The sequence below is a fragment of the Delphinus delphis genome, chromosome 2 (assembly GCF_949987515.2).
Source record: "Delphinus delphis chromosome 2, mDelDel1.2, whole genome shotgun sequence".
Taxonomy (NCBI): Eukaryota; Metazoa; Chordata; class Mammalia; order Artiodactyla; family Delphinidae; genus Delphinus; species Delphinus delphis.
In genome coordinates this window covers 160,764,344-160,788,365 of record NC_082684.1, presented here as the reverse complement: position 1 = coordinate 160,788,365, position 24,022 = coordinate 160,764,344, and the positions used below count along the sequence as shown (strand labels likewise).

At 44.5% G+C, this 24,022-nt stretch overlaps 1 protein-coding gene across 20 annotated transcripts in view; it reads right to left on the bottom strand.

Annotated features, from left to right (window-relative positions):
* PARD3 (par-3 family cell polarity regulator) overlaps window positions 1-24,022 on the bottom strand; it is a 642,797-nt gene that overhangs the window by 185,244 nt on the left and 433,531 nt on the right. Inside the window, exon 21 of one of the 20 annotated variants that reach the window (XM_060006149.1) lies at window positions 23,207-23,411. The exons of the other annotated variants lie outside the window; for them this stretch is intronic. Coding sequence (XP_059862132.1) covers window positions 23,381-23,411 — 31 coding nt within the window. The 3' untranslated portion in view covers window positions 23,207-23,380. Of the gene's footprint in view, window positions 1-23,206; window positions 23,412-24,022 lie in introns of those variants that run through there. 20 annotated transcript variants of the gene reach the window in all.

Here is a 24,022-nt window from a genome sequence, read left to right as displayed (position 1 = left end):
ATAATCACCAGAATATACTATTTTATTATTTGTAAATTTATTATCAAACTGTTATATTTTCCTTTTAAAAACTACAGCTTCAAGATTAATGTATGAAAACCTGAACAAACCATAGATGAAATGTTTATAGGTTAGCATTTGGACATTTCCCTTAACGCCTGCTTTAGTTAATAAATTATGTGATTTCTTTAAGGCATTCTATAAAAGCACAGCACATTACTTGTTAACTGGGGTAAAAATGGATCCCTCAGCTATAACTTTCTGACAGAATGAAATAAAGACTGTAAATGAAAAAAATATACCAACCATTCTAGAGTATAAAAAGAAAAAGGAATTAGCTATATCCTCATCACTCTAATTGCCAATCTATTCTAGTGTTCATCTTAATTTATAGTTGCTTAATTCTTTCTGAAAGGGGGACAGGGGAGGTCATTGAAAAATTTCAGCTACACATGGGCTCACAGAGTCAATTTCACAGCTGAAATCAGTAATCAACCTATGAAGACAATCATTTAATAGCAAGATGCTTAGAAACTTGGAGGACATCAATTACACTTATTTTATTATCTTAAATGCCACAGATGAATTTCAAATGGGTCATTTTCCAAGGAACAGCATAGCTGAAAAAACATGGTGCTAATAGTATGTCCGGGAAGCAAACCCATTCCCAGCAAAGAATCAGTTTCGTCAGCTGCCTTCTGACCACCCCATACACATGTTCGAAGAGAAATGTCTGCCACCTCTAGAAGGACTTCTTGGTCAAATCTTAGGATGTATTAATACAGTAGAATGGCCTTTTTTTTTTAGAGACAAAAAGAAAAATAGAGAGCTTGAGAAAAAACTGAAAGGGAAAAATTTCTCTACAGGTACTGCCCCATGGAGACAGAAGGGACAATGAAAAAAGTGCCAATAAGCCACTGAAGACTCCTTTCACAGAAGGATACAGTAGATGAGCCCGTCTTATCAGAGTGAAATTGATTGCAAATTTGCTTAAACATATGGCTTTCTTCATAAAGGATACAGCGATGTTTCCATTCAGCTAATCTCCAAGTGATGTGCCAAATGGGTTCTACCATGACGTGCTACAAATGAGATCATTGCCGTCTGCCAGATCAGCCATATATATTATTATTATTGCAAAGAGGGATGGGCAAGATGTGCACTTGAATGCGGGAAGAAGAAAACAAACAAACCAACAGTCACAATGGATTGCAACAAAATTCTGCTGGTTTTATATAGAAAAAGCCATCATGAAAAATTAACTGATAAAGAGTTTTGTGCTTTTCAACCATCATTTTGGTTTTTAGCAAATTAACGTCATTCTCTCTGTGGTATAAATAACACTGAACTATTTTTACTATATTTTCTACTGCTACTAAAATTAAAGATCTTTAGGAAAGATTAGGCTGAATGATAACACACAGCATCCTGCTATAAATAAAAAAAAATGAAATTGGTTTTGTAATGAAAGGGCTTTTCCTAATATCATATTTGAAAACACAATAGAGGAAAAAAGAAAGTCTAAAAAATCTGCTGCCATATTTAAAAATAGATGAACAGACTATCTAGAACCAATTACCTTGTAAGTTTTGAGAAATAATTTTTAAAATAAGATTTTCTTCCAAAATAACTCACTGAAATGTCACCTAGAAGTCTGGTATTTCTCACTGCTAATTACAGAGGTCTTCATGTCTAAGGAGGGCTTTGCTATAAGACTTGTACTACTATTTACCCTAAGAAACGTATAGGTTAAGTGATACTGCTTGGCTGGGGAAAGAAGTGAAAATGGCACAAATCCAAATTCAGTGTCAGCTACCAGAAGCCTTGCGTCCTCCCCCCACACCCAACAACTCCCACACTGGTATGGTCAACACAGTCTTCTAACTCCATCCCCTGCCCTATGTTTTGGTGCCCTACATATGTGCACCATCACATGATTTAATCATCCCTTTCTCCAGGAACTCGCTGTCTCTTTCTGGAACCTTCCAGTTTCTGGTGGACACATGTGTTGGTACAGCCATTGTGCTACCCTGTCTTTGACCACTGCCTGCTATACTAATGGGCCAGGGCCCTAAAGATCCTTGAGAGATGCCAGCTGCCCAGTGGGCCAAGTTCAAGAACCTGTAGAGCAAAACCGAAGACCATGTCCTGTGCCATTCCTGCATCCCCATCAGCAACCTGTATGCCTCAGGACACACGTTCACTCAACCAGAATCACCAGCTTTTAACCTCATTCCTCTGTAGTCCTTTGAGTGATACTTTTCCTAAATGGTTTTGGATCCAAGTTTCTCTACAAACTCTTTATCAGTTAAATCTCATATAATCTTACCCTACATTCCTAGTGCCAGCGGTGACTCCCCTTAATTCATCACCCCGGTGATGAACTTAGGAACTGATTTTTGCCTTAAAGCCCTAAAAGGTAGCTGCTCTACATTTTAGCTGAAGAAAATAAACATCTAGCCACGTGTCTCTGCAGGTTGTTCTAGTGCACTCCTGTCCAAGTGCACTGAGGCTCCACATGCACAGATGTCTGAAGATGGAAGCCTAGAGATGAGTCACCTTATCCAATGTCTTCATTTGACAGACAAGGAAATTGAGGCCCAAGAGGTCTGCACGCAGAGCTGTGCAAAGTCACCTTGCGAGTCAGGAACAGAGCTCAGTTCACCTCAGTGAGTTTAAGAGACCTTGATGGGGGCTTCCCAGGTGGCGCAGGGGTTGAGAATCTGCCTGCCAGTGCAGGGGACACGGGTTCGAGCCCTGGTCCGGGAAGATCCCACATGCCGCAGAGCAATGAAGCCTGTGCGCCACAACTACTGAGTCTGTGCTCTAGAGCCCGTGAGCCACAACTACTGAGCCCACGTGCCACAAATATTGAAGCCCACGCCTAGAGCCCGTGCTCCACAACAAGAGAACCCACCACAATGAGAAGCCTGCACACCGCAACGAAGAGTAGCCGCTGTTTGTGGCAACAAAGACCCAATGCAGCCAAAAATAAATAAATAAATTTACTAAAAAGAAAAAAAAAAAAGAGACCTTGGTGGGTCTGAACTTCGACACTCCTAGAGAAAATGAAATTCCCAGACCCATGAAGTTCACTCCTAAGTGAGACATAGAACTGAGCACCTGTTGAAGGCTCTTTTGCTCACTTAACAACACTTAACTAGAATTTATTGAATTCTTCTTTATGTATACTTGATCTCATTGATTCCAATAACCGGCATATGAGGTACGTGTTCTTCAGGGGAAACCTCAGGAAGCACAGGGCGATTTAGTGATTTAACAGGTCATCTAGCAAGTAAGCAGCAAAACCGGAATTCTGGCCCAAGACTCTTCTTATTACCACACACAGCCACCTCCAAATCGGCCAGTCACTCTATGCTTTTATACTGAGAGCATCTGGTTAAAACACCTTGGGTGAAATCAGTGAGATAAATCTTGTATTGCTGGGCAGCAAGGAGGTCCAAGGGACACTGTTGCTGCATGAACTTTTCTGTGAAGGCCAGGAGTTCAGACGCAAGGTCAAGAACGGATTCTAATCATTGGAAAGGATCACACAAACTGCCACGTACTCGTTTTCAGGACGTTGCCAGTATTTCTAAGTGCAGCGACGCTCCAGAAGTCAACGCTGTCTGCGTAACGTATGCAAATCATGCCGAGCGACAGCGGAAGCGTGTCAAACCGCCCAAACCCAGTCAGAGGGTAAGACAGCAAGTCCCTGCGTGCATTTCTCTTGTACGATGATGTGCTCGTGGTTTCTGGCCCTACCTTTTGTGTGTGTGTGTGCGCCTCGGCCTCCATTTGATAAATGAGGGAAAAGGGGTCCTTTCTAATGTGTCCTTCCCATACAGGATCTTCCATATTTCAGTGACATTTAAAGAAATTGCTACCATGATTGTGTACCGATTTGCTCAGCAGTGGCTTGTGGCAATGCTGGATCAATCAGGCAAAAGAGGGCTGATTAGGAAAGGCAGAAAGCTCCCATTTAGGCAAAAAACATCTTGGTAATCAACCATGATGAGAAGCAGCCTCGGAAAGGGTGCATGACAACTTGATAGTGCTTTTGTCAAATGGGATGCAGTTTTAAGTCAGCACAGTGTAGCAGGGGTTCTCTTTAAAAGGAAATCTGCAGACTTGAGAATCATTATTTGATTGTGTACGGTTTTCATCAGTGCTAGTCTGATTAGATTTAATAAACTAAATTTGTGTTGCTTGGCATCCAGGAAAAAAATAAGTGACTTTTTTTTTTTAATAAAGAAAATATAGCTTCTCCTTAACCAAGCTAGAACAGCCTTCAGACACGTGATGTTCCCTTAATGGACAACATATCCTTCTCAGGACCCCCATTAAATGCCCTTAGAAGTGCATTCTTCCCCTGCGTCTTGCCTGTGTTATCGAATCAAGGATGCACAGATTTGCCTAGTAACCCAACACTGCAGGAGTCCAGGACGGATACGGACAAGGAAATAGTAAAGCAATTAAGAAACTGAACCCAGCACATTATCAAATTTGACTTTATGAGAATCATCATAAACTCCAAAGATCTTAAAAACCAAACCAAACACACACACACACACACATACACACACCCCAAAAAGCACGGGATCCAGATATAAAGGCTTAAGGAAAAAAAAAAAACAAGCAAGCACAGTAATCCTTCAAAACACAAGATGAACACATAAATAACTCTGAAATAATATTTATAATCTATACTTAGAGCCATTCAAGTCAAATGACAGAAGATGGGTGAAAGTATATCTTAATTATATTAAAGCTTCCCTGACATCAGCTAGTCCATGGACCACACTACATACTTTCTGTAGTAAATAAATTCCTCTTTGTAAAAAGGGGTCAATCAGCAATGACTGTTCCATACAGGATTTTTATAAGGCTTGATATACCTCATTTTTTTTCAGAACATACCCACACAGGTAATCAAAGTACGCTAACCCAAAACACCAAACACGCAAAGGCAAATAATATGCTAAGTAATTGTTTTTGTTTCCCCCCAGCTACTACATTGACTTTATAATAAATAATATATGTATTATTACATATAAGATTAAAATGTATACACACACACACACAATATAGTAAAAACAAGACACAAGTCTGATTTTTCTAAATGCTTAATTTGGCATTGAAATCAGTCATGTCCACTTTAAATGATTTTGAGAGAGTCTGTCCCACAACTACTTCTCTGGATCCTTTCTTTACCACTATACTCCTAATTCCTGCACTGTTCATTTTAATGCATTATTGTTTCATAATACAATACTACAAATTGCAAATTACATTTGGCTCAAGGAGTGATTATGAAAAATACTATCACTGCTGCCTTTGCTAGAATAACTCTGATAATAATGAGAGATTGATTGAGCTCTAAGCAGCCTGAGTGATGAGAAGGGTCAATTGGAACATTTGTATTAAGCTTCTTTTGTTAAACCCAACACTTTGCCACGTTAGAGGCAAATAATCACACCCTATTTCTGGTTACCATGGTTTTCCTTTTCCTAAAGCATCAGAACAATTTAATACGTGGTACTGCCCCAAAGGCAGTTCCTATAAGAAATGTTAATGAGACCTAAGTCAAAAAACACATCTATGTAAAAGGGCACTTGAAAGAAGAAAAAGTAAAAGATAGAATGATACTTTACAAAATACCTTTTTTTTTCTATTAGGACAAAGTCAGGAGCATTTAGTAACAAAGATAATTCTAATAATTTCTGTTACCATCTGCCTATCTGATGCTCAAACTGGCATCCAGCTTATAAATGCTGAGAAAGTAATGCAAACACATGCACAGCTTAAGGGTATCTTTTTTGACTCAGAAATACTCACCCTCAGTTAAATATGTATTGTGCTTCAAAGTCTATGTTTTGACTATTGATACGAGATACCTAATTACAGGTACAGCTAAAACACCCTCCAATATATTCTTATCCTTATGTTTACAGAGCAAATGAAAGTGGTAAAGACAGATAGATAACGTGGTCATTGGCGTTTGGGGGAGGGGAGGAAGGAAACAACTCCGGGAAACTATGAAAGATTAAAACTTCCCCAAAGATCTCATTATCTGTAAAGTTAAGGTGTCAGTCAGCATTTTTTTCTGTCGATGATAGGAAACAATTTTTGATGATTCACATTTCTGAGAATACTCTCTGCAGAGTAAATTAGGAGTCAGAGCTTTTCATTTTTTATCTTTCAGTTGATTTGCATATTCAGATTTAAAATTAAGGAGCTGACCCTTTCTTTTAAGGCCCAACAGGGCTGTGCAGGCAAATTACCAAGTGCTGGAGGCCACACCTAATTCTTAGACCAAGAAAAACGAGCAATCCCGCCCCGGGTCTGCGGCTCCTCACCTCAGCGCCCACACCCACCGTCTACCTGACTCACATCACCCTCTTAAAGAACAAATCACCTAAGTTCGCAGACTTGGTTAAAATCAGTGTTCTCACAGTGCACCTGGGTCCTGGCAAGTCTAATACATACAGAAGGTGACCGTGTGACACCAAAATCTGGCAATGGCTCTTTTCTTTATTCTTCTGTGCTGGGGCTTCACGCCACCAGGACGCACAGCACTGAGTATTGTTTATGACTCAGAACCCAGCTGGTAACTGCGATCCACAGTCTTGGGATGGGTTCAGGGATCGAATGACAGGGGCTCAGGAGGAAGAGACAGGTTTAGGGTCTCCCCTCCAATCAGCACGCCCCTCCTGGGAAGGGGACATGAAATCTGACAGATGGCCAACCACCACATTTTCCCTTATTTGTCTAAAGAGTTCAACAAGCATTCCAATACAGAACTTGTAGATCTGTGCACTGGCCTGGAATTCCTCTCATCCCAACTCACTTCCACCTCCTAAGAACTGTCACGTCTGCTCTGCCTGTTGTGTGGTCTGAGGCTCCATGACTCTCTGGCAAACACGAGGCGTAAGTGGGGCTCTGTCAGAACACGCATGTTTGTCCAACAAACCCTCCTGGAACCGGAGCCAACACTACTCACAGTCGGTTTAAATCCCCACATCTCCCCAGTTACAGCAGCTGTTACAGGATATCATTATGTTGCTTTTCCTGGGCTGAAGTTCGACCTGTCTGGTCTAAACTAGTATAATCATGGTATATTAGTAAACCTCATTTCACTGAGGGCAATACACACACACACACACACACACACACACACACACATATATGTATACACACATATTTCTGGAGAGAAATAAACTATACATCTTTTTTTTAGCAAAGGCACTCAGAATATTTATCTAGGAACTAACACAGGAATAATTAATCTAAGGGGAGAAAAGCCCATGAGGAAAGAACTTTAACAACAGGAGCTGACAGATATGCAGCACCTTAAAATTTCAAAAAGCTTTTTTAATACACAGTCTTTCATTTCATTCTTCAAACGAAATGTGAAGCAAGTGGAGATCAGGAAACTGAGGCTGATGGGTTAAATGCCAGAGATGGTAGAGCTGGGCTGGGAAAAGAAGGCTTCAAACTCTAAACCCCAAGTTCTTTCCACTACAGAATACCCTTCTCCCTCTCAGACTGACCTTAACCCCTTCGAATGCCCCCTTAGGTTCTTCATGTTCATTTATATGTTAAAAGTAAAGCAAAATCTTTATTGCACTGAAATCACGTTGAAAATAAACTGTAAGAAAGGTCACCACGTAAGCTTCTTAAATGGCGTAACATCAACTAGACTGTAAAACACTCGAAAGTGGTCGATGTAATTTTAACTCTTAAGCAGGGGTCCTCCACACAGAATGATGGCTGAGACGTATTGCCGATAGATGGACCAGAGACAATCGGACACAAAACACCAAAGCATCCAGGGAAACTTATCTGAAGGTCAACAACTCAATTGCATCTTGGACGGCAGTTGAGCTTGGGCAGGGTTCCTTGACCTTGGCATTGTCAAGATTTCAGGCCAGATAATCCTATGTGTGTGGGGTGAGGGGGTCCTTGTGCATCGTAGGTTGTTAAGTAGCATCTCTGGCCTCCAGTCACCACATGCCAGCACACCCCCTCCCCATTTGTGACAACCATATAAGTCACCAGACATGGCCAAAGTCCCCTGTGGGGCAAATTCCTGGGGTTTGAGAACTACTGGGCTAGGGTTTAAGACAAACAACTAAGTTCAGTGTGATAGCCTTATTATTTACAAAGAAGAAGAGGAGTCAAGGGATAGTAGAAGGTGATTGGTCTTAACCAATCATTTATTTCAGGACTACTTCCTCCACACTAACGAAGGAAAGCTCTTTCTACAAAGAGGGTTAAGGTTGAATGCTGATGATCATCTAAGTCCCAGAAGACAAGATCTAGCTGGAATATTGGGGGAATATATCCATACAAATCAGTGGGTTTAAAAGGCACCAAATTCGTACAATCAACATTAGAACACTGACTGAGAACTTCTACTCCAAAATCAGGAAGACATGGGTTGGACTTCCCTAGTGGCGCAGTGGTTATGAAGCCGCCTGCCAATGCAGGGGACATGGGTTCGAGCCCTGGTCCGGGAAGATCCCACATGCCGCGGAGCAACTAAGCCCGTGCGCCACAACTACTGAGCCTGCGCTCTAGAGCCCGCAAGTCACAACTACTGAAGCCCGCGCGTCTAGAGCCCATGCTCCACAACAAAGAGTAGCCCCCACTCACCGCAACTAGAGGAAGCCTGCGCACGGCAATGAAGACCCAGTGCAGCCAAATAAATAAATAAATAAATTTTTAAAAGAAAAAAAAAGACATGGGTTACCTGATGTGTGGCAATTGGCACTATTAAATAATAATAAAAATACTAACTATAAAAAGTAGTAGTAGCAAAGATTAAATACAATGTTTTTAAACAGGTAATGCACTGCTGGCAGAAATCATTACTCAGTAAATAACAGAAACAATTTTCTAACAAAAATATCTCTATATTCAGCCCCTCCTCCTGTGTTTCCAGCTAGCTCCTCTAGGCTCCCTACATTGGGTAAATCATGACCACTTCAAGTGGTAGATATAAGCAGGTATTCCAGGATTTGTGGTCTACTCCCCGTCTTTTGGGGTAAGCCAAAATGATCTGGCCGGTGGTGGGGCTTGGCTGGCACGGCAGTGTGACGGTGGCCAGCAACGCAGTGCTACGGAGCAGCTGCAATTTCAGAGGCCAGAGGCCACCGCGCTTCAGAAACCGTGAGATGAAGAGGCAGCTCCCAGGGGCAGGCGCTCCAGGGCAGACTCTGTGAGTTGCCTACCCATATCCATTCTCCTCCCCCTCCATCGAAGCGGAGCCCCGATTTGGTCGGGAGAGGAAACACGCCTAGTTGAGATAAAAGTGTTTTCCCCAGCTCCTCTGAAAACGGGAACAGAAGATGGTAGTTAAGAGCATAACATTGGTGCTAGATTCCTGGGTTAAAATCCCAGCTTTGCCTCTTACTAGCTATGTGACTCACTACCCTTGGACAACTCACTAAACCTCCTGGATGAAATGCGACCACCCGCACGGATTTATTTTGAGAATTAAATGGACGATACATTCCCGGTGTTGGCACATACCAGCACTCCATACATATTAACTATTTCATTATCATCGTGAGCCTCCGTCTCTGGGTCATCGAGGTGGATGGCGGCACTTCCGGGAAGACCCTTACAAAGGGGGCTCCCTCCACTAGCAGCTGCCTCTTCCCCTTCCTGCTTCTTGCTGCTTAGGATTCCGACAAGATGCTCAGAGTTGTCACCAGGAATGACAGTGAGGACACAAATGCACGTTAAGACACTCGTGTTCACAGCAGCATCCTTCACAACAGCCAAAAGGCAGATGCAAACTAAGTGTCTGTGGATGGATGAGTGGATGAACAACGTGTGGTGGATACATACGATGGAATATGACTCAGCCTTAAAAAGGAAGGAGATACTGACACATGTTACAACATGTTTAAAACTTGAGGACATTATGCTAAGTGAAATTAGCCAGTCGAAAAAAGATAAATACTGCGTGATTCCACTTATGTGAAATACCTTGAGTAGCCAAACTCAGAAAGACAGAAAGTTAGAATGGTGGTTGCTAGGGGTGAGGGATGGAGAACGGGAAGTTACTGTTTAAACGGGATAGAGTTTCCCATCTTACAAGATGAAAGGAGTGCTGGGGAAGGATTGTGGTGATGGTTACACAGCAATGTGAGAATGGTTTAGATAGAGCCAAGACATGGAAGCAACGTAAATGTTCAAGGACAGAAGAATGGATAAAGATGTGGTATATAATGTGTGTGTGTGTGTGTGTGTGTGTGTGTGTGTGTGTGTGTGTGTGATGGAATATTACTCAGCCATAAAAAAGAATGAAATACTGACATCTGCAGCAACATGGATGGACCTACAGATCATCATACTAAGTGAAGTGAGTCAGACAAAGACAAATATCATATGAGATCATTTTTATGTGGAATCTAAAAAAATGATACAGGGCTTCCCTGGTGGAGCAGTGGTTAAGAATCCGCCTGCCAATGCAGGGAACATGGGTTCAAGCCCTGGTCCGGGAAGATCTCACATGCCACAGAGCAACTAAGCCCATGGGCCACAACTACCGAGCCTGCGCTCTAGAGTCTGTGTGCTGCAACTACTGAGCCCGCGTGCCATGACTACTGAAGCCTGCGCGCCTAGAGCCCGTGCTCTGCAACAAGAGAAGTCACCGCAATGAGAAGCCCGTGCACCACAACGAAGGTAGCCCCCGCTTGCCACAACTAGAGAAAGCCCGCACACAGCAACGAAGACCCAACACAGCCAAAAATAAATTAATTAATTAAGAAAAAAAAGAAAAAATAAAATAAAATAAAATAAAAAATGATACAAATGAACTCATTTACAAAACAGAAATAGACTCACAGACACAGAAAACAAAGTTGTGGTTACCAAAGGGGATGAGGAGGGGCAAGACATATTAGGAAGTTGGGATGAACATATACCCACTCCTATATATAAAACAGGTAATCAACAAGGACCTACTGTATAGCACAGGGAACTATGCTCAGTATATTATAATAACCTATAACGGAAAAAATCTGAAAAAGAATATATACATATATATCAGAATCACTTTGCTGTACACTTGAAACTACCACACCATTGTAAATTAACTATACCTCAATGTAAAAAGTTTTTTTTTTTCAAACGGATAAGATGGTAAATGTTATATGTACTTTACCACAATTAAAAAAATAAAGCAATACATATTAAGGATGGCTGAGTAAAAAGGAGGTAGTGACATTGCTTACGCTCTGGCGCCACCATACACGGCTTGGATGGTCAATCTTCAGACCTCTTTTAAATTAGAGAAAAATAAGCCGTGTCTTCCTCTATCCACAGTTATTGTGCTACAACCAAAACCATTTCTCACAGATAAAAGCACGGAGATAAGAAGGCAAGAAGGAGTGTTTCCTTTCAGGTGTTCAGATTCCCAAATAAAGGAAAGGAGACTATATTCTTTGCAACATCTTTGGAAAGGATCCCATCTTCACATCAATACCTCAACTGGTTCAGTCCTACAGTTCCCAGCAACTAATTTTCTCCTCAAGATGTCACCCTCACAGTCACTCCGCGGTGGCCAAGGGACAGCAGGATGGGGCCAACAGCCTTCCAAGAGGGAGAGAGCGGAACTAAATGAGAACCAAAAAACCCGCCAACGGGGGCCTCCTCCATTCAGGACAATACCGCCATTCGGGCTGACAAAGCCTTCTCAGTAGAAAACAAGAAGCAAACCACGCTCCCTGAGTCAGAAGTGATTTCATTTCCCCTCATTGTTGTTGATGCTATGTGGGCATTTCTCCAGTGGGGGAGCAGAGACACCTTCACACACTTTATTATTCGGCCGTTAATGGTGTTTCTCTCTAATTAGACAGCTGCAGCTCAGCTGCATGTATTCAGGACAGTGGAAGAAACTTCTAGAAGAAAATATCCTGTTCTATTGCTGACCAGAGTATCTGGAAACAGTATGAAAACCCTGCTTTAGTGAATTATATAACTCTCATCTCACAAGAAAAATAATGTTCAAAGGAGTTTTGCCAGACTAGACGGGGGTCTACTCTAAGAGAAAAAGCGTAAAACTTTGACAGTAAAGATAATAAGACCCATAAGGATAAAACTATATTTAAATATGGGACCTTTCAAGAAAAGAGTTCCACAGGAAAAATGTTATATAAGTTTTTTTCTATTTGTTCATTGAAGTTGAGAAGACAGATCTAAAATCTTCGTAATAACCTTCTAAAGCTTTGTACTGGTTTCTAACTATGACCAAACAATAGCTAACTAGTTACATTTTCTGCTTTTAAAAAATTACTTAGTTTACAATACCTTATTACTGAAAATACAAAAGAAGTCAAAATTGTGTCACAGCAGGGAATACATATAATTCTACACTTTCCTGGGAAATATATTTCCAGAAAGAAATCTAGTTGCAATGTTTTTGAATGCAGCAATGGCTATAAAGTACAGAAAACACAGAATGATTCATGATAGCAAAAATGCATACAAAAATAATAAAAAGGTTTTTAAAAATGATGTATATAAGCAGAGCACAGCCAGGAACCCTTCAGGAAAGGGCAATAAACTAAAATCACGGCCATGCTCAATATACCAATTGAACAGTATCTAAACCCATTAAGAGCTTGAACATAGCCAAAACTTCATATCCCCTTGGATGGAACGTAAAACATCAGCAGTGTTGCCTTGAAAAACAAAGATATCTGCAAATCACAGTTTATTAAAAAAAAAAATTTTTTTTTTTTTTTTGAAGCCACGGGAACGGAAGCGCTCATGAATCTTGGGAAAATACGTCCTGGGAAAGCACAGTCTGAAAATGAGGACTCCTGAGTATGTATCATAATGGTTAAAATGTCACAATATTTAAAAAAAAAAATCTTTCACACAAGGTAATTTTAAAGCTGGTTCTTTGATGAAGCAAGCAATTTATCTGACCTCAGGATTTTTCTTGTTTGGAGAGAAAAGTGGAGGAGGGTCCTATTGTCACGTAGCATCTGAGTCACCAGGGTCCACCCGCTCGGGTCACGGGGTGCACAGCAACCCGACAACTGCCAACAGGAGGGAACAGGACAGAGATGGGAGACGATAAATTCTCCCACCTCGAAGGAAAGAGCGATCCCACAGTCAACAAAACCATTTCATCATTTTATTCATCTTTCTTCCAAGTTATATTTTGGTAATAACTTACTTAAAAAAAATTAATTCCTTGAATCCTAATTTCTACAAACCTTTGTGAAAATTGGCAGTTGGGATTAACATGCCACTTAAAACATCATTTCTATTGCTCAAAAACAGGGAAATCTGGCACAGGTCTCTGTGCTTGTGTAGAGTGTGTTGGGGAAAAAAAAAAGAGCTTTGCTTCCTGAAACAGGAGTTGATATATAATATCCTTAACTTGGAACAAGAATTAGCGTCAGGAGGTTGCCAGTACTGGCATCACAAAGAGACACTAAAGTACAGCACAAAACAACGGTCACCATTCAACACGGGTCCAGGGACACCTCCTGACGTCAGCAGCTCCCATGGAGCCGAGGCCATGAGCACCTGTGACTCCTTGGTGGGAGCACATCCTTCTAATGAGTAAGAAATGCACTCGTAGTCTGTTGTATTTTTAGATTCCACATCTACGTGATATCACGCAGTATTTGTCTTTCTCAGTCTGATTTATTTCACTTAGCAAAATAACGCCCTCCAAGTCCATCCACGTTGCTGTGAATGGCAAAATTTCATTCTTTAAAGAAGCAGACTCACAGACATAGAGAACAAACTATTGGTTACCAGTAGGGAGAGGGAAGCGGGGAGAGGCAATTAGGGACAGGGGAGTAAGAGGTATAAACTATTGGGTGTAAGATAGGATACAAGGATATACCGTACTACACGGGGAATATAGCCAATAGTTTATATTGAGTAAAAACTATAAATGGAGGAGAACCTTTAAAAATTGTGAATCACTATGTTGACATCCTGTAACATATAATACCATACAGTAACTATACTTGAATAATAAAATAATTTTAAAAAAAGAAACGTACTCCTGCCCTGGCTTTGACAACCACACTTTTCTGGTTTTCCTCCTCTCTCTGCAGCGGCCTCTCCTGGATCACCAGCATCTCCTCCTGCCAACTGATCCCCATGCTGAGGCCCCGGGCATCTGAAGGGTCCTCAGAGCTCTGGCCTCTGCCCCTGCACACAATTCCCAGGCAGCCCCTCCACTGATACTGCCCCGGGCTCAGAGTCACCTTCTCTGTCTTCAGTTCCCAAATCTCCACTTCGCCAGGCCTCCCCCTCCTCTGCCTCTGTCGCCTCCACTTTTACCTGCAGATAAGTGAACACCAGGTACAACATGTCACTCTCCTCCTCCAAGTACACAAATACGATCCTCTTCCGGGGTTTTCCTGTCTGCACGTGACAATCCACCCAGCCGATCAGGCCAGAACATGGCATTATTTCTTACTGTTCTTTCTCTCTTGTTTTTTATATCTAACCAAACAATCAAGTCGCCTACATTCCTCCTGAGAAATGTATATTGTATCTCTGTCCCCTCGGCCACCACCATTTCTGGCCATGATTTTTACAACAGAGACCTAACAGAGTTCCTGTGTTCTCTCTGGTTCAGCCCTTTTAATTTTTAGAATTAGAAATTATAATTTTCTAAAAATATGTAAATTTTATCAAGTCATTCTCTCAAAAGGCTTCCCAGCGTCCTCAGGATAAGGTCCTAACTGAGTCAGGAGTCCTTCACGATGAGCCACCCTGCTTCTCAAATGCCTCCAGGCTCCTCCCCCCACACCTTTGCAAACCTAGAGGATTTCTACCACCTAAACAGCATCTTTCAAAGAGGGTGTTGCAACCCTTAAAGATGTAAAACTGATTTGGTGGGACTCAACATTTTTCTCGAAAATGGAATTACCGAACAATAATAGTGACTACAACAGCTAGCATTTACATAGCGCATTCTTTGGGCCAGGAGGGGTTCCAAAGTGCTTTGTACATATCAGCTCACTTGAGCTTCCAAGCAACCCTGGAGAGCAGCTACCATTATGATTCGCACTTCACAACTGAGAAAAGTAAAGCACGAAGGTGTTCACGAAGTTGCCCTAAACCCAAGGCTGCCGAGGGTACAGCTGGGAGTTGGCCCCGAGCCATCTAACGTCAGAGTCCAGGCTCTCAAGCTCTATACTCTGATGCCTCTCGGCATTAGAGCCCATCACGAGGAGGAAGGGCAGGGATCAGACGGCAAGATGTTTACTGGAGTTGTTGGCGCGTATGTGTTTCTTGCTGAGGAGGATCACATCAAAGGAGTCTGAATCCCTCTGATGAAAACAACTCCTCTCCTCCAAAAGCGCCTTCAGATACATAAGTCACAACATCTGTAGGACCTCGGTTTTGAGGTCATCTTCTGGAGGGAGGCTGACTCTGCCTCCCGGGCTGGGCCCACCGGCTCTCTGAGCCCCCCTCAACCCCTACAGGCCCCCTCTTGAGGCCCAGGGCCCCCTCGGGCTCCCTTTACACCCGTCACACAATCCCCCGCACCTGGCGTCGAGCCTAGCCTGCCTGGAGCAGGCCTCCAGTAAGTATCCGTGGAATGTGTGGATTAAAGCTTTTACCTCACAGTTACCGAAGAATCACACACGCTCCATAAACAGACTTGAAAAGAATCCACCCCCTCATGGTTGGAAACAATTCTTTCCAGGTGAGGAGTGAAACACTCAGAATTCGTTTCACTGCCCAGGTGACTCTTGTGTGAGAGGCGTGGCTGCACAAACCTACGGCACTCGCTTCCGAGTCACCCGACAGCACAGCTGACGGGGTGACAGAGAGGGCACTGGATACGGTGGGAGGAAGAAGCAGTTCCCTTAAGAGGCAGCGGGAAGGAATATAATAAAAAGAATGTCTATCTGTGTATAACCGAGTCACTCCTCTGTACAGCAGAGACCGGCACAGCACTGTAAATCAACTGTCCTTCAATAAACTACAAAAAAGAAGTCATCGGGACCAGAGGCCCACGCCACACCCCCCCACCAGGTAAGTGCCTTTCCTGCCTGAAGACCATCTAGGGAACGCGCTGCCCTTCACAAGACTTCTTTGGCCCCAGAGCTCCACTCTCACCCGCCAGTTTGCAAAGAAGCCGTGAAAGTTCATCTTTAATAGAATTACTTATCAAATATGATGGCCCATCAGGAGGTTTACTGCTCATTTATACTTACCTGAATGTGGAGACACATCACACCAAGTTTATTTCAGGGGAATCGCCCTTCCCGGGTGTGCTTAGGACAGCTTGGGTGCGCAGTAGAGAGTGTTCTACACAAGTGGTTATCAGTGTTTTGCCATTGCCAAGAGACACACCAAAGGAAAAGCGCCCTCTTCTTAGAGTACCTGTCTGAAACTGTTCCAGAATCATCCTATACTGAGATAAAGTAGATGCTCTCATTTTTCTCAATTAAAAATGTTTCTGGGGCTTCCCTGGTGGCGCAGTGGTTGACAGTCTGCTTGCCGATGCAGGGGACATGGGTTCGTGCCCCGGTCCGGGAGGATCCCACATGCCGCGGAGCGGCTGGGCCCGTGAGCCATGGCCGCTAAGCCTGCACGTCTGGAGCCTGTGCTCCGCAACGGGAGAGGCCACAACAGTGAGAGGCCCGCGTACCGCAAAAAAAAAAAAAAAAAAAAAAAAAGAAAAAAAAAGTTTTTGGCATTATATTTTAAAAGGAGATAAAATTAAAAAGGAAAGAAAAGAAACCTGAAATTCTAGGAATTCAAAAGTACACTTGAGATGCTCTCCTGATGGCTAAAGTCAGTTATAGAAGCAAGAATTAGATAAATTATTTCCCTGCAAGCAGCAGTGGGAATCTGGCAATGCCAGGGATGAGGATCCCAGATGGACACAGTAGTGGAGGAACCGAGGCAGGAGGCACGGAGCCGGGAGAGCCTCCCAGGGGAGGCCCCAGGGCTGAGCACATCCAAGGGCCAGGCAGGTGCTGATGTGGGCGGCAGGGATGGGGCGTGGGTGAGACAGAGGGGGCAGAAGAAACACCGGAGGCTCAGAAGAGGAAGTCGACGCTGAGAGCATACTCCCAGGAAAGGACGAACAGCCTCACAATTATTTTAATAGAAAAAAATAAACGAGACAGCAGTGATGGATCCATCGCGAAGGTGTGTAGAAAGGGAAGGGAAATGAGGTGTGAAAACAGCAAGGAGGTCAGAGCCTCCCCTAGTCAGGACTAGGGGGCCATCCTGAGAGCAGAGCAGGAGGAAAGCCTTTTCAAAATCATCGTCGCTAGCGTTCCAGTTTGAGGGTCAGCTGTGGACAAGGGGATGTGGCAACTGGTAATTCTTAATTAACAGTAAAATTCCTGAGTCCTTAAGAATTATTTTGGAGAGAGAGAGCACCACAGACAGAATAAGCTTCAGAAATCAAATAGGAACAAAAGCCAGGTTCCAAAGGTACTAAGTTCCACGCTTCCCGGCTAGCAGCAGGGGTCTACATGTTCAGAGCACGCAGCAGCAGTGGCCACTTCACATGACGACCTTCACAGACGTCGCAGCTCCCACATGGGGTTGGCGCAGCAGAACCCACAGGAAAAGGTTGAGGAGGCCGGGTGGCCCAGCAGAGGGGTGGAAACCTGCCCCTAAAGGGGGACAGGCCTTCGAACTCAGTGGCCCCGTCCTCACCCACTGGGTGGCCTCTGTAACTAGTTCACCTCTCCCAACCTGTGGGTTTAGTTTCTTCATCCACAAAATGGGGCTAAAAAGAGCACCTACCTGACAAGGTGATTCTGAGGATTTAAAGGAGCATTGAGAATAGTGCTCTGGGCAGCCTGTCCACCGCCCCCAGGGCTCAGTGACCGCACGCCACCCAAAGGATGCTCTTCTCTTTAAAGTTGTACCGACCAGCCCATCACCCCCAAAATCAGAAAGGAGGGCCAAGAAGTGGTCTCAGATGGACAGCCCTCTAAATTAACTGGAAGAGCTGAGACGGAGAGAGCGTAGGACAGAAAGTGGGGATATTTTCCAGTTAGTTTGTGTCAGTTCAGTTCAAAGTCTCTGTTCCTTTGTGTGGACAGAGAATGTAAAGTTGTTCCTTTAGTTTCTTTGTTTAAGGACTGGAATTGTAACATAAACCAAAAGATCGTGAGAAACAGAGATGCTGTTTTCAATACAGGTGAAAGATAAGTTATAAACATTACAGACATTGTGGAAGGAGAAACGAAGGAGGTGAGATGTCCTCATCTTGGTCAAGCCACACCTTACACTGGGGTCAGGACCATTCCAGGCCCCCGTGGGGCTCGGAGGGAAAAGCTCCAGAGCACCACCTAGGGGTGGGGCAGTCTGTAAACTAAACCTGGTGGGAGTGGCCCCCAGAAGGGGGAGGTCAGCCACCAGGTAATTCTCTCTGAGGCAGCTGTTCAGAGAACTGTGGAGAGTAAAACCAAGGTTCTGACTTCTTTTAGGGACAGGATCTTACGCCATCGCCCAGAGCCTGACATTTGAGGCTTAGGAAGACATCCATAGGGTAATGTTAACACTTACTCCTTGTTTGAACCTATAACCCCTCAACCATACTGCCTCCAGACTGAAGGCTGGGGCCTGCCCGACAGGACGACTTAACTTGGAAACTGTATCATCTTTTTTGCAAGTCTGATGGAATAGAAAATCCTTAAATCATTTATGACTACTAAGAGCAGAGAAAACAGTCACTTCCACAACAAACCAAAGAACATGATGTGCTCTAGGAGCATGAAAAGACTTGCTCCCTGGGGACCATCCCCTCAGCCACAGGCCAACTCAGGAGGTGATTTCATCTCCCAAAGGCGGAAACAAGCAGCCCTGCCCTGGTTCGGTCACTACTCCTAACATGCAAAACCACTCCAGGTAAAATTCCTCACGTGCACTGCCACCACCTACTCTAGCAATTCTATGGATTTTCTTTATCTGTTCACACAACAAACACATTATCTTAGTCTGGGTTTCATCAGAAGCCAATCCTGAGACAAGGGTTCAGGGCCGTGGTCTGACGGAAGCTGAAGAAACTCTGGTCGGGAAGTGGCGATGGGACCCAGGGAAGGAAAGGCAGCCCGGCAGGACGGTTCCCAAGCCTGTTTCCACTGCGGGCAGGGAGGGTGATGCCGTGGGCAAACTCTGGGAGCCGGAGGAGGGACAGCCTCTCCACCAGTAACATGCACAGGGCTCCCCAGGGCTGATAAGCATAGATTCCGATGTCAGTAGATGTGGGGTGGGGCCTGCGACGCTGCATTTCTGCCAGGCTCCCAGGGCCTGCCATGCACTCTCAGGGCTAAGGGCACAGACTTCCACCTCAGCGTTCTAACCCTCAGGCCGTGAGGCCTGGAACGCGCTCACACGGGCTTCCTCGGGTCATCGCTGACGCTGCTCTGAGCAGGCCTTGTTGCAGGCACTGCCAGCAGTTCTGCACTGCGGAGCTGGGGGATCCGGGCTAGCAGGCATCTGGTACATTCCCTGGGCACTGACGATGCACCAGGCAGTCTGCACAGGATGCAGCAGGGAGAAAGGGGTTAACAGTCCCTGACACTGTCGACATTTTATTAAACCAGGTAAGTGGGATGGATCATATGTTAGGGGATGGTGAGTGCAAAGGAGAAAAAGAATGCCAAGAAGTGGGGCAGGAAGTGTCCCGTGGGAGAGAGAACAGTTTGCGGTGCTGGACAAGCCTCCTGAAAGCTGACACTTGAGTGAAGATGTTAAATGTCCAAGAGGGAACCCGTCCGTGACCGTCTGAGAAAAGATTATTTTGGTAGAGGGATGGGTGAGGTCCAAGGCTGGAGAGGGCCTGGCAGTTCAGGGAAGAGAAGCCGGGGTAGTCGGGGTGAAGTCAGCAGAGCAAAGAGGAGAAAAAATGAGGTCCGAGGGACTGGGGGGAGGGGTGGATCCTGTAGCATCCAATGGGAGACTCAGGATTTCCTCTTTCACTCTGAGAGACCTGGAAGCCAACTGGGGGTTGAGAGGAGGGACGTGCCGTGACTCTAGCTTCGAAGTTCAGAATATAGAGAAGAGAAGCAAGCGCAGGAGCAGGGAGTGTAGCTGGGAGACTACTGCCCCAATCCAGGAGGGGATGGGGATGCCGCAAAGCATGAGGATTGCAGAGGTGTGTCAAGAACAGATCAAACGGGCCTTTGCTTTTGTACGTAACGGATTAAACGCGGGGTATAAGGAAAAATAGGAATCAAGGACTACTGCCAGCTTTTGGATCCAACCAACTGAAAGAACAGAGCTGCCATTACGTGAGAGAGGAAGACGGAGAGGAACAATCCGGAGAAATGCCTGAGCCGTGCACGTTAGGTTTCAGGCGCCTGGGAAGAGGTAGCCTCAGCTGATCTAGAGTTCAAAGAAGCTGCCCGAGCGGGGGATGTGAATTTGGGAGTCAAGCGCCAGCAGACTGTCTTTAGAGCCCCAAGGCTCTGTTTCCTAAGAATGCAAACGTTCTGTGTTGCAGAATAGAGGAAAACAGACGGAGACTGAGGCCCGAGCTTGGAGCACTCCAATATCTGGAGGACGGGGCAGGTCCAGAAGTGGCAAAGGAGACAGTGACGGGGTGGGCAGGGAGAAAGGCGACCCCGGCAGGGTGATCTCGGAGAGGAACAGGAATCCACACACCGAAGGGTCCCGCGGACCGAGGAGACGGTGCGAATACAGCAGGAAGACGCAGCAGGAGAGGCCACTGGTGGCCGGATGAAAACAGGCTTTAGGGAGCCAAGGGGGATGAAGGCTTCATTGAAGGGAGTTTAAGAGAGAACAGGAAAATGGAGGCAGCAGATAGAGATTGATCCCAGGGCTTGCTAAAGGAGAAAGGAGGAAATGGGAAAATGAGGGAGTACTTGGAAGGAGAGGTAGGGTAAGACAGACTTTTCTCTAAGGTGGAGGGTAGGACAGAGTAGATGATCCAGGACGGAAAGGCCAGCATCAGGGTGCAGGAGAGAGAAGAAAGAATTGCTGCAGCGACGCCCCAGCCTAAGTAAGAAAGGATCAGACAGCTCTGGGGGACTGGCCTGAGCTTAAGGCATGGGTGGCTCATCCGTCCTAAAAAGAAAAAAAAATGTAAGCAGAAAGGTTAACAGGAGACCATAGGTTATTTCACTATGATAGGAAATCTAACCCAGTTTTACTCTCTTGTTTCTAAACTGGCCATTATTAAACATAGGTCAGAAGAAACCCATCCAACACTCACTTATGTAAGAGGTCACGACCCCAGGGAATTCTTTAAAAGACGGCTGGAAAGAATCAAACAGTTACTTTTATATAATACTTTGTGGCTTGACAAAAATCCATTTAGGAATAACATGTACTTGATCCACGATATTTAATGTAAAAGATAGAGAGAGTCTCTAAGGGTAACAAAAAACATTCAGAAAGAATATTTCCAATCTATGCTGTGGTAAATGTCATTAGCCAAGCTCGTCTTCTAGTGCAGTTTTCAACAGTGTGTGGTATTTATTTACACTGCTAGTAAGGAGTGAACAGTCACTAGCCTTCAATTTTCACATCAACTGCAGAAAAAAGATGCCATCTTCTACACAGTCTGGTATTGAAATTGACTTAGCATCTCAGAACTGTCAAAAATTTCTTTTACGTAAAGGCTTGCTTTACAGAGACTATAAAGTAGGTGTCATCCTTGACACTTGCATTCTGTATTCAGGCCGCGGGTCTCTGGAAAAGCAGCGTTAAAGAACATCAGAAAAGGTCTTAGAAAGGCCCGGCTGTCACGCTGGGCGCCCCTCGGCTCCCTCTGCAGTCAGTTTCCACGCCGGAGATGTCAGAGGCTCTCTGCTTCAGCTAGAAGAGTCCTCGCCAAGGATGCCATCAGCCGCCCCAGGGCTCATCTTTGCTAAGAGGTCAGTCTGGCACTTACTTTCCTCTGTTCAAAATGGGAACCTGTTTCCTTTCAAATTAAAAGAAGCATATACTAAGTAACGGATTTACAGACTCAGAACTTATTCCAAGGAAACCTCCCAGTAGGTGTACTTATATAAAGGACCAGTTCTCTGTCCAGGTGACAAACAAGGAAATAATAATACGCAAAACCGTTCTCTTCCAGCTCCTTCTTTCCCGTGACAAAGTACTGCTCTTGTGTTTCATTAAGCAGGCCTAATTTTTCTCCACATTTATTTTAACTGCGTCCTCTGAATCACCAGCAGGCTGCACTGGATGTCATTCAATTCTGCCAACAAGAAACCGGTCACATTAATCCACAGGGCAGTTGGGCCCGAGGCAAAAACCCACACGTCCTGCTATTTCTGATGTGAGCAAATTGACACTGTTCTGTGTGCTTCCTTCCGGCAGCACCGGAGGGTTCGCTCAGCCGGGGAGGGGGCGAGGGTCGGGCTGCCAACTGCTACCAGGTCAGAGCGGAGGTGAATTCTTCTCACAGGCTCCCATCCCAGTACCGTACGTAATACCACTTATGACATGGCTTACCTCTTCATCATCACATTTCTCTTTGAGAGGGATGCAATTCTACCATTCTCAGGAGACAGAGCTAACTCTACAGTTTCTCTGAAATCCCAGGGGGCCATGAAGCATGAGGGGTTTGTGGATGAAGGCTTTGCTCTAAAGGAAGGACGGTCTGAGATCCACCTGCACGAGCTTTCACACCTGTGATGACAACACCTGGCAGCTCTTGCCAGGAACGTTTTTATAAAAGAGTGTGCACTCTCACTCCCTGGGGTCCCAGCAACCTCAGGATCATTATTTGCCAACGTCTCTCTACTTTTTCACCCTGGAAGAACTTGCTGGTTCAGCCATCCCTGAGCAAAGATATCTATTTTCTCAGCCCCCCACCCCATTTTTTTGTCTAAACTGTGTAACCCATCAAGGGAAGAACCTTTGCCAAAAAGTCCTTTTCACACTGGCCCATTGGTCCATGGATGGATGCGTGACTATCCCAACCCACACACCTCATCGCCCGCAGACGGTTCCCCTACCTGCCTGTGTCCCCAGCTGCCATGTCGCACAACAAAACCAACCCGGTACATTGCGCACTCTCAAAGCACCCATCCTCACTCCCGATGGGTGTGGGCGGGTGAGTTCTGAATACACCAGCAGTGAGAACTCTGGTTTTCCACTATGAAAACGGGCCAAGAAAAGAGAGGAAAAAACACTTCTCTGCCTTGTCAAGCAGTAAACCCCCAAGCTTGACATCAAGAAAAGAAAGTCCCAGAGCGATTATCGTGGGTGTTACGAAACCATCAAAACTGCTGATGTCGTAAACAAAATCTGTCAACAGCCACTAAGAATTCATTGAAAGTAAATTTATTGTTTGTTTTAAAAAAAAAACAAAAACAAAAAACAGAACTGTGCAATATGTGCTTCTCAAGACATTTGGACTCTCGTTTGTTGCTCATCTCTTCTCGGGCTTCAGTTTGGCCAGGCTAAACGAGAAACACGGTACAGACACACGGTTAGTGAGCACAGGTAAGGGAGGCAACCGAGACGCGTGTTTGTTATTCTCTCAAAAGCCTACAAGGTGCGAGCCAAACTATGACATCGAGTTTTAAAATCTGATCGTGTTCGCTGCGTTCTGAAGACGATTATATTCTAAAAAGGGAAAGACAGCCGTATATCTGACTTCAACCAAACAAGCTTTCAAACTAAATTATCCTTTTCCTCGTACAGAACTGAATAAAACCATGCTGTAGGGACCCACGGAATCATTTTCAAGGTAACTGGAGGATTCAGTTTTAATGGTAACAGTGCAACATGGCTTTTGCTTTAGTGGTCCAGGGGGCGGCAGGCCCTCGGCCATCATGTGTCACAGCACCACACAAAGCACCTGAGGCGTGAGTGGGGTCACGTCCAGGAACCTTCCATTTCAGAGGGCAGGCAATTCCATGACATTCAAAAGAAAACGATTCTAATTTTTCAGGCAAAGTAGCATCGAATTACACTTATTCAAGGGCTGATAAAAGGGGAATACATAATTTTAAATGCTTACTGTCTGAGAATATTGTCCTAAATAAGGGAGTTTATTATCTTATTGATT